Source organism: Suricata suricatta, chromosome 8 (assembly GCF_006229205.1).
Source record: "Suricata suricatta isolate VVHF042 chromosome 8, meerkat_22Aug2017_6uvM2_HiC, whole genome shotgun sequence".
NCBI classification, from domain to species: domain Eukaryota; kingdom Metazoa; phylum Chordata; class Mammalia; order Carnivora; family Herpestidae; genus Suricata; species Suricata suricatta.
Genome location: NC_043707.1, coordinates 140,964,938 through 140,975,163, shown reverse-complemented (window position 1 = coordinate 140,975,163; position 10,226 = coordinate 140,964,938). Strand labels below are relative to the sequence as shown.

At 55.6% G+C, this 10,226-nt stretch overlaps 2 protein-coding genes and 1 long non-coding RNA gene across 5 annotated transcripts in view; 2 read left to right on the top strand and 1 right to left on the bottom strand.

Moving 5' to 3' along the window:
* Window positions 1-367, top strand: part of VWA1 (von Willebrand factor A domain containing 1) — a 6,401-nt gene extending 6,034 nt beyond the window's left edge. The window contains exon 6 of the mRNA XM_029945948.1: window positions 253-367. Coding sequence (XP_029801808.1) covers window positions 253-367 — 115 coding nt within the window. The remainder of the gene's footprint in view (window positions 1-252) is intronic.
* An 823-nt stretch (window positions 368-1,190) lies between these two features.
* On the bottom strand, window positions 1,191-6,094 carry LOC115300310. 2 transcript variants are annotated; one of them, XR_003912595.1, is made up of 3 exons: window positions 5,802-6,094; window positions 4,959-5,607; window positions 1,191-2,783 (listed from the first exon to the last, which is right to left on the bottom strand). It is a non-coding gene; the product is annotated as an uncharacterized LOC115300310 (long non-coding RNA). The 2 variants fall into 2 exon arrangements; XR_003912594.1 differs by lacking the exon at window positions 4,959-5,607.
* The window catches only part of ATAD3A (ATPase family AAA domain containing 3A), a 23,158-nt gene continuing 18,379 nt past the window's right edge, over window positions 5,448-10,226 (top strand). The window contains exon 1 of one of the 2 annotated variants that reach the window (XM_029949975.1): window positions 5,448-6,544. In XM_029949975.1, coding sequence (XP_029805835.1) covers window positions 6,343-6,544 — 202 coding nt within the window. In that variant the 5' untranslated portion in view covers window positions 5,448-6,342. The remainder of the gene's footprint in view (window positions 6,545-10,226) is intronic. The other variant, XM_029949974.1, reaches the window with a different exon arrangement.

Sequence of the window (10,226 nt, the reverse complement as noted above, 5' to 3'; positions counted from 1 at the left end):
GCCCCGCGCCCCCAGCCGCCCGGGGCCGGAGGCAGGGAGGCGTGAGCCGGCCGCCCCGCCCACCCGAGGGCCCCCTTCTCCCGAACCCGGCGGGGGAAGCGCCCACCGCCGAAAGCAGGGCCTTGCCCCGCGGTGACTCCGCGTGAATCCCCCTACCCAGAACTCTCCCGCGGCGGAGGGCTCCCAGCCGGGGACGTCTGCCTTCTAGGACGGAGGCCTCGCCTGACTCCCCCGCTTGACCCTCTGTTGCAGCTCTGGCAGCAGCTCGTGCCATCGCGACCCATACCCGGCCCAGAGCTGGGTACACGGGGCTGTCCTTTGGGCAGGAATTAGAAGCAAGATGGACAGGGAGTCTGGGGCGGTCTGAGAACATCAGATACAGGACTGGCCATGGGCCCAGGACAGGAGGCGGCCAAGCGGGGCGGCCAGACCTCTCGCTTGTGTGAAGGGCCAGTCCCTCTGGTGGTGGGGGCGCGGCATCGGTTTGTGAGGGCTTGGTCCAGGTGGCCACTCTGAGTCCCTGCGGTCACTCAGGTCCTAGATGTTGGTAGAAGGCGGAAGGGTGAAGGGCAGGAGCGAGCTCTGGCCAGGTCCCAAAGCCTTCCTGGAGGGGACAGGATCTGGGAAGGGACAGGGAGGAGTGGTGGCAGGTTGCTGATGCGGTCAGGAGCTGGGTTCGCAGAAAGGTGGTCTTTATCAGGGCATTCAGTTGGCAGTGCCTGAGAAGCAGTGCCTGTTGGGGACAGTGGCCTTACCTTCCTGCCCAGGACCCGGCTGGGTCCAGCTACAGCCACCAGGATGAGGATGGCTGCTTTCTGGAAGAAGCAGCCTGGATCCTGGTGTTCAGGACCTGGAGACAGGAGGGCTCCGTGGCCCCGCAAGCCCCACGGCTGGCACTTACAGGGCGCCTCCCCTGCTTCTGGGTGGGGAACTGCCATGCTGGGGGCGGGGACAAACAAGGTTCCCCTGGGTGGGTTCACCCCAACGATTCAATCCATCTTCTACTCCTACATCTTCACTACCACTATCCTGGAGCCACCAGATAGTCCCAAGGGCAGTAGCTGCTGTTGCACAACCCCACAAAGGCATGTGCTCCTCTGCCTGCACCAACTCCGTGCTCACTTCGCCTCTTCCCCACTAACAACCCAGACTGTAAAATACAGTAAATCAGATGTAAACTGAGCCTTGCAGTCTCCTCAGTGTGCTTTACTCCCTGTCAGAACACTCCAGCCTTGTAAATGCTCAGATGGCAGGCCAACGTTTGCTGAAGCCAGGGGAAGGGGAGGGGAGCCGACCCCCTCCTCCTCCGGGTGTTAAGACTCAGAGCACCGCGCCACGTGCGCCTCCTCTTGGGGGCGCTCCGGTGGCTTCCGTGGGCGGGGACTCGGGGGTGTGGGGCGGAGTTGCTGAAAAGCCGACGGGGACTCGGTTCTGCCGCGCTGCCCCCCGCCGCCGCCTAGGCTGGGGGCTGTGGCTTTGGCGCCCTCTGCTGGCAAGACCTCCCCCTCAACAGCAGTTTGACTTTCTGCAGGGCCTGCAGTTGGGAAGTAGAGCCCCCCTCTCGACCCCTTAGGGCGGAGAGGCTGCGCCCGGGTTTGCCTCCTCGGTGCGGTGGGGGTGAGTGCGCGGGGGCAACCTGCAGTCGAGCTGCCCTGCTACCATTTTTCAAGAATGAGACTCCGAGAATCCTGCGGCTTCCTGCCTCAGCACCTAGGGCCCCCACTGCCCACTGGTTGGGTGTATTTAACATTTGTGGAGGCCTGCGGCGCGTGAGCCCATGGCATGCCTGTGTGACATGGCACGGGAGACAAAGGGCTCCTGTCTGTGGAGCCAGAGCAAGCCAAGTGGAGGGAGGGGCTAGGGTCCAGGGTTCCCGGGAGAAGATGGTAGTGCCTGGCCAGGCCAGACTTGGTCAGAGGGTGGGGAAGGTGCCACCCAGTGGGTGTTGGCTTCTACATGTCCCCATAAGCCCCTGGAATCAGGCCCAGGGAAGCCAAGAGGGACCGTGTGGCCTGCGTGTGTCACTGCAGGTGGCTGTTTACGTCCTGACCTGCAGTTAGCAGGCAGCCGAGAGTCACCTGGCCCCCTCCGGGGGTGGTGGATGCCAGCAAGTGTCCCAGGCAGCACTGGCCAGTGAGGGGATTCCTCCTCAGGTCTGGGACTTGGGCCAGAGCTCCCCATATACAGGCCAATGTCCCCTACCCTGATGCCGTGGGTACCTAGGTCCAAGCCCGTCAGGCACCCGAAGAGGACCCCCTCCACACGGAGCCTCTGTGCAGGCTGCAGGAGAGAAAGAACACTGTGGGCTGGGTTCCTAACAGCACAGTCACACACTTGAGACAGATGAGCACCTGCCCCCAGACGCACCTCCATTCCCACGGGAGGCAGAATGGCCAGACACACACGGCCCCCATCCCCCTGGAAGAGGCTCCCGTTTCACATCAGTGCTGCACGCACTGCCCCTCCCAGAGAACACCAGGACTTCGTCAGTGGCCATGGCTTCACGCAACTTTGCTTCCAAGTTCTGTCCAGACTGTGCATCTGACCCTGCTTTTGTCCTGAGAAGGCAGAGGTCCTGGCTACCATGCAGGGCAGGCCAGGGCTCACCGTGTCTCCTGCCGGCAGTGTGGGCAGGCACTCAGTGCTTGTGCTGAGGGCGCTCCTCCCACCACCGGGTGCCCCGGGATGTCCTCGCTGTGCTGACCTGCTAGGTGGACCACTGGCCAGGTGGGTCTGCAGTGGGGAGACAGCAGGCCAGGGCACCTGAGGAGGCAAATGCTCACCTAAAAGCAAAAAGCAAACACTGGTCAGTAAGACAAAGCTGGAGGGAGCGCGGTGAGCTCTGGGCTCCGTCCGAGTCCCTCTCCAGCCTTGGGCCCAAGGTGGCATGTCTGAGGGCTCAGCACTCCAACCCCTCATTATCTCTTTTCTGTTGGCTGGGATGGGGTCTGCCAAGTGGGGGTGGGTAAGGGGTGTGTGTGGACCAGGGCGACTGTGAGCAACCCCAGAACCAGCAGTTCCTTTTGGAAAGCTGGAAAGAATGGAGAGGGACCAGCCCTTTACTCCTGAAGGCCCTGCAAAACAAGGGAACTTAAATGTGATTGGGGGAGAGATTCTGGGGGCAGAAGCCGCCTCAGACCCTTCTCATGACAGGCTCCGAGTTTAGGGTCAAGCTTCTGCACAGGCGCTGTTGGCGGGAGACACCAGGGAGGATGAGCAGCCACGGTCTTGGTGGTATGACGCCCTGGGGCTGGGCAGTGGGGGGCTGTTGGGGCCCAGTAGGCAATAATAACCTTCAAACAGTATTTTGCCTCTTGGACCGCACATATGGCTTCTGATCATCCTATGATTTACTTTATTTTCTGGCTCTTTGTCTACTGTAGGGAGTGAACATAATCCTCTCCCAAAAGATTTGCTTAAGGCTGTAGGGAGTGAACATAAACCTCTCCCAAAAGATTTGCTTAAGGATAAGCATCCCTTGGGGCGCCTGGGTGGCTCAGTCGGTTAAGCCTCTGACTTCAGCTCAGGTCAGATCTCACGTTCATGGGTTCGAGCCCCGCATCGGGCTCTGTGCTGACAGCTGGCTCGGAGCCTGGAGCCTGCTTCTGGTTCTGTGTCTCCTTCTCTCTCTGCCCCTCCCCCTCTCATGCTCTGTCTCTCTCTGTATCAAAAATAAATAAAACATTTAAAAAAAAAAAGGATAAGCATCCCACCCTTGAATAACTAATGAAGGGCCTTAAGGAATGTACATCTCCTCATAGAATTCTTCAGGCTTATCATATGTTTAAAACCAGACTATTATTAGGGGATTCTTCTTTTTGCAATGATTTAAACCTGTTACTTACTGATAAGAATAACCTTCCCCGGAGCATGTCTTTACTTCAGAGCTATGTAATCCTTAAAGAAATGATGTCATCACCCATGGTATATAAGACCCTGGCCTTCTTAATAAACGTGGCTTTTACCAACCACCATCCACGCTGTCTGTCTTGTTTGTCTTGTCTGTCTTCTTTTCTAGAGATATTTTCTTCGCTGACACCAACCCCCTACTCGGGACCTTTCGACTGTGGTGCGTGGGTTGGTCCCCCACAGGGAGCTGTGGGCCATACTGGCAGGCCATGGCTCTGGTGTGCCGGGCAGCTCTCCAGAGGGCTGGCCAAATTCAGGTGGACTCGGAAACCACACCGGCTGCTTGGGTACTGGGGACAGAGTATTCTGCTCCTTTTGGCCTAGCCTCCGAGGGGCAGCAGTGTCCTCTCTTTGAACTCAAGGTTCTGTGTCTCCTTCTCTCTCTGCCCCTCCTCCTCTCATGCTCTGTCTCTCTGTGTATCAAAAAATAAATAAAACATTTAAAAAATTAAAAAAAAAAAAGGAAAGGTGTGTCAACCCTCCTCAATGGCTCCGCATCTAAGATTTTAAGTGACAAACAAGTGGATGTTTTGTTTTGTCTGGAAAGCATAGCATCCTTTCAGTTGAGGGAAACTGGGGGGGCCTCCTCTGTCAAAAGGAGTGCAATTACCTAAACGCTTAAACAACAATCAACTCTTTCCGGTTTTTTTTAATTAAGGCAAATGAAACTGACTTTATTGGAAGCTGGCTTTTTTTTTAATGTTTTATTTTTGATACAGAGAGAGACAGAGCATGAGAGGGGGAGGAGCAGAGAGGAGACACAGAACCGGAAGCAGGCTCCAGGCTCTGAGCTAGCTGTCAGCACAGAGCCTGACGCGGGGCTCGAACCCACGAACGTGAGATCTGACCTGAGCTGAAGTCAGAGGCTTAACCGACTGAGCCACCCAGGCGCTCCTGAAGCTGGCTTTTTAAATGCATAACTTTATTCTCAAAGTGATGCCTTTTTACATAAAATTATGCAGGCTTGCCAAATATTGGTCTGGGATGGACGGAGCTAGAGAGGGGCACATGGCCCAGCTGTGTTTGGACAAGGACTTCATGTCTCTTACCCATTTCCTCTTCTCAATCCAGCGAAGCCCTACCAGGGGTGCAGAGGGAGGTAGTCCGCGCTAGGCCGTAAGAACCTTGATGATGGCTACTGGGGCGGGGGCAGCTGGCTGGGAAACTCATCTGGTTTTCTCCTCATTTGGGGGTGAAAGATCACAGAATTATCTTTAATTTCCCCCCCATTTTTACTCAGGCTTAAAATTGTTTTCAATCTAGTAGATAAGCTGTATAATTCTGGGAACTCAACCAATTACATCAAGGAAAGACCAAAGGGACAACTCGGTTGTTGGCCCAAGAAGGAAAGTTTGCTAACTGTGGGCACTGTAGGTTCTAGAGCAACGAAGGCTCTGCCCGTCTTTTTCTTCCACTGCCCTGGGCGGCTTTAGCCTGCCCCTTTGTCCCAGAAGCAGGCACGTGGCCTTTGGGCGGTCCCAAGAAGTCAGGATCCCGCCTCCAGGAAGGGCGCCCTCTCGTGGGACTTATGGGGGACTTGCTCTGCCTTGCTCCTCTTCTGGGGTTGCGATTTGTCAGCCTCCCATTGAGAGTCACTTTTGAGTGATAAAAAGGCTTGTACGACCACGAACCACTGTCGTTTGCTGAGACACCGGAACGGAGGATGGGGAGAGCTTGTTCTCCAGCCGGCTCTTTAACCTAAGGACGACGGCAGGAGACTGGCCAGGAATCGGGTTTCTACCCTTCTAACTCCTTGTTAAGGGCCGACTGTGTGCGCTAGCACCGAGACCCAAGGACCGCAGCCTCAACCCTCCAGGGACCCCGGCGTCCCGGCACCCAGTCGTGTCTCCGGCGGCGGGTCGGGGGCGCAGAACCGAGGCCCAGCCGCGTACCTGCCCCGGGCTGATTTTTCCTCGCGGAGCAGCCGCTTTCCACAGGTTCTTTCCCCCACGGCCGCTGCCTCCATCCGGGGCTCACCCCAGCGTCGCCCAGACCCGCGTACCAAGGACCTCCGGCACCTGCCTCTCCGCCGAAGCTCGGACGGGATTCTGGGGGCGCCTGTAGCAACGAGACAAGGATCTGTTGCTAGGCGAAACGGACATAGAACCAGGAGACACGTGGTCCAGTCCGTCGATTTTGTCCCAGATCGGCCTCCGTAACTAGGCGCTTGGTCCTGCTCCTCGACGGCCCACCTCCAGACAGATCTAATTTGAGCAATCGTGGCGGCGCCACCGATGACGTCACGGCACCCACGGCCTATCCGAAGGCCACGCGGTACGTGGCCCTCCAGCGCTTCTGGGCGGAAGGGGCGTGGTCGCGCCTGCGCGGGCGCTCTGACCACCGGCCGGCCCCGCGTGGAGGGTGCTCTGGTCCGCGCGCTTCAGCTCCTCTTGGGCTCCGGGCGGCTGCCGCGACGCACGGCGCTCGCGCGCCATGTCGTGGCTCTTCGGGATCAAGGGCCCTAAGGGCGAAGGCGCGGGGCCGCCGCTGTCCCTGCCGCCAGCTCAGCCCGGAGGCGAGGGCGGCGGGGACCGCGGCGCGGGGGACCGGCCGGCGCCCAAGGACAAATGGAGCAACTTTGACCCGACGGGCCTGGAACGTGCAGCCAAGGCGGCGCGAGAGCTGGAACATTCGCGTGAGTGAGGCGGCGAGGGTGGGGCCGGGCTGGGTCGAAGGGCCAGGGAAGCTCAGGACCCACAGCGAGCCAGTCCACTGAGCACCCGGGCATGCCGGGTCATTGGGCGCCCTTGGCTTCTTAGTCGTCTGAGTGGTCGAATGGTAAGTGGCTGTCTACAGTCCCGTTTGCCAGGTGAGAAAACTGGACTACGGGAGTAAATCTGGCCAAAGCCACCTTGGGCGCGGGGAGGTTAGGGATACCATCATCCTTGGCCACTTCCAAGCTGTCACGCGTCTTTCAGGTGAGGAAACCGGTGCAGATGGAAGTTTCAGAAGTCACAGGTAGCAGGCGCGGGGGCTGGGCCAGTTACTGTAGAGTAGGGGAGCCCTTTACTCCTCTTGCGGCCTCCACGTGGCCAGTTTTCCACTTGCGAAGGGAAGATGTCTTGAGGGCCGTTAGTTTTACGGGAAATAGAGCAGATTCGTGCTTATTATTGGGAAAGCATTCGCGTTCAGGCAGTTGGGGTCAGGCCGTCCTGGCTCTGGGTCCTCAAGGCACCAACATCGGCTGGACCAGTTTGCTAAGCCCACGTCTTTTTCTCTCACTTTTCCTTTTTCTTGTTGGTTTAATGATTTGTTTTAAGATGTAATTGTTTGAGAAACTAGAAAATCGAAGGTAGAGCGAGGACTGAATAAAGGAGCATAATGGTCAAATTTTTCCTTAAGCAGAGGCCCCCTCCCCCTCCCCTTTGTTTTTTAAAGGAAGTTGTGTGCAGAAGCCGAGGTATAAACAAGAGTCTGTCTGAGGAGCGAGAGGCCTGGCACTTTGTGGTTCAATCCCCGCCCTTCTCCGGAGTCCCGAGAAAATCCTGGTCTAAGGTGTCCGAGCCTGCCTGGCTCTCAGATCCCCGGAGGGACATGAAAAATATGGATATTTGGGCAGGGACTAGACCAGCCTGTTCCCTTAGACCTAGCTGGAACCCCGCCCGGTCGAGACTAGGTGTATGGAGTTTGCAAGGTGGTTCCAGTTATCAGGTTGGGCATCAAGACACCTCAGATGATGCCAGACTTTTGACACATGAGTCATTTGCTTGTTGTTTAACTATAACTTCTTGTCGAGTTATCTAACACATAACATATAGAACATGTTCTTGGTTTTAGGTCAGTTGCTAGCTAAAGGCTTAGTGGGAGGCGGCACCATTCTACCCCAGCTTCTGTGACATTTCATTCACTCATCATGCCCAGAATTTCAAAGTTTTCCCATTTTTAGAAGCAAAATCTTGTTATCCCCAAACACTTGCAGCTACATAGGTCCTTCTGAGTAGCCTTGAGTGTGTCTGTGGGGCGGCAGCTAAGGGGCATCCTTCCTTATCTAATTGTGCCTCTGAATTGCTCCTACATTTCCTAACTGGCCACCCCAGAGCCCTTCCCCCAGAATATGCTCCTCCTGGGCCCCTGGGGACTTGGCCTCTGCTCTCCTAGGACCAGGCCTTCATATCCCCAACAAGTGGCGTCCTGCAGAGTTCCCAGGGACAAGTACATCTGTAAGTCTCTACATCCAGTGACTCTAGCCTAGATATAGGCTCTACTTAATTAACGATTTTTTGTTTTTTATATTTATTGAAAATTATTTAAAATTTTTTTTGAGAGAGAAAGAGTGTGCGAGTGGGGGATGGGCAGGGAGAGAAGGAGAGAGAGAATTCTAAGAAGTCTCTAAATTGTCAGCACAGAGCCCACGAACTCACGAACTGTGAGACGGGGCTCGAACTCACGGACTGTGAGATGATGACCTGAGCCAAAGTCAACAGACGGACACTCAACTGACTCAGCCACTCAGGTGCCCCAAATATTTAAAAAAATTTTAAGCAATCTCTACACCCGATGGGGGGTTTTGAACTCACAAACCCGGGATCAAGCATTGCATGCTTTTCCAACTGAGCCAGCCTGGCACCCATCTACTTCTTTTTTCTTCCTGGCCTAACTCCTGGCCAATGGGAGAAGTTTTGCCCTGGTCTGCCTCCCCCTCCTCTCCCCAAACCCTTCCTCCCAGAGTGCCTCTTGCCTCTGCCCAGCAGCCCCCCTGCAAACCCGTCTTCATGGTGCTCTCAGGTCGCAGATGTATGCTGAGCCTCTTCTTATAAGCTCACTGCTCTCCAGGAAGACCAGGAGGCCCTTAGCTGCTTCTGGCAGTGTGCCACCTGCTCTGTCCTCTGGGCCCTGCCCCATACTGGCTCATTCCCGAGGTCTCCAGGCCTTCCTGGGAGCCCGCACCAGCTCATCTGGCCTTGAGCTCCCAGAGCACTCCACTCCACACCATGAAGGTGGATGCGTAAAAGAGCTCCTTGCCTGTGACAGGTGCTACCCTCTTGCTTTGGAACATGAGTCGTCTGTTCTGGGATGATTTCGAGGTGGTGAATTGTCATCCGTCGTGTTGGGATTATGGCTTGTGCTTAGTGGGGCGCGTGGATGCTGGGCACTGCTCTCTCGACTTCTGTTTCAAGAGTCAGTGGTGGGAGAGTTCTAATTGTCCGTTTTCAGGTGAGGTTGACTGGCTGGCCAAAGGTCATGGTGTAGGTAAAAAGGGCAGCTGGGACCGGGTCTCTGAGTTGTTGGCCTCTGGCACCCACGTTCCCATCTGTTGCACCTCTGGTCAGGGGTCATTGTTACAGGGGCCCCTGTAGTCTCGTCAGGCCTTGGCTGCGTGGCTTCCCAAGTTTACAGTGCAGGGTATGGGATCCCGGTGCCTTTGTACTACCCCTTCTCAGGGGCCGCTCCTCGGATCTTCTGTGCCCCCAGTCACCAGAGACCCAGGGGAGAGCCTTGCAGGGAGGTCCAGAAGGCTGCGGCACCCCGCACACCCGTCCAGACGCCGGGGCACCGTCACATGTGCCTAAATGCGTAGCTATGTTTACGGACCAGCAAACAGAAATCCTGCTCTGGTTATGTGTTTGCTGCAGTTTGTGGGTGTTGGGTACTGGGGTCTGCAACTTATTTGAAGGCTTCAAAAAGAAAGATCGTTGTAGGGTGGAAAGAACACAAAGGGAGAAAAGTAGGTGCACCACAGCGTTCGGGAGTGACATCCACAGGGATTCCCCACATTCTTGCCAGACTTTGATGTGTTCGGATATTTTTTGTAGTAAAATATCGCACATGGGAAAACCGTCATCACCGAAATATTTGAGAAGCTGTATGCATGGGCTTTTTTGGCTAGGAGAGCACCAGAGGTTGGTTTTTTTCCTGGACACCCAAATATTGATGGATGTGAATTGCACCTCGTCAATAGAATATGCACAGAAAATGCTTATTATGTGTGTGTTTCTAACACAGGTCTGTGAAGAGCCATCATTGTGTGCATTAGCTTATTTCTAATTTAATGGTTTACTTCCCATTCATCCTACCACCTGCACGTATAGATTAATAATAATAGATGCCAGAAGCTTAAGAGAGGTCCGCTTCCACAAAACCCAAGACACTGTAACCACAGGTGCCTTCTGGTTTCGTTGGGAAGTGACCACGTGTTGACCCTTCTGCTCTCAGCTAGTGTGGGACAGCCTTTCATTTTCCTTTTTTTTGAGAAAAGAGAGGGAGAGCGAGAGAATGGGTGTGTACGAGCGGGGGAGGGGCAGAAAGAGGGGAGGACAGAGGATCAAAGTGGGCTCTGCAGTGTGGGGCTCAAACTCACAAACTTTGAGATCATGACC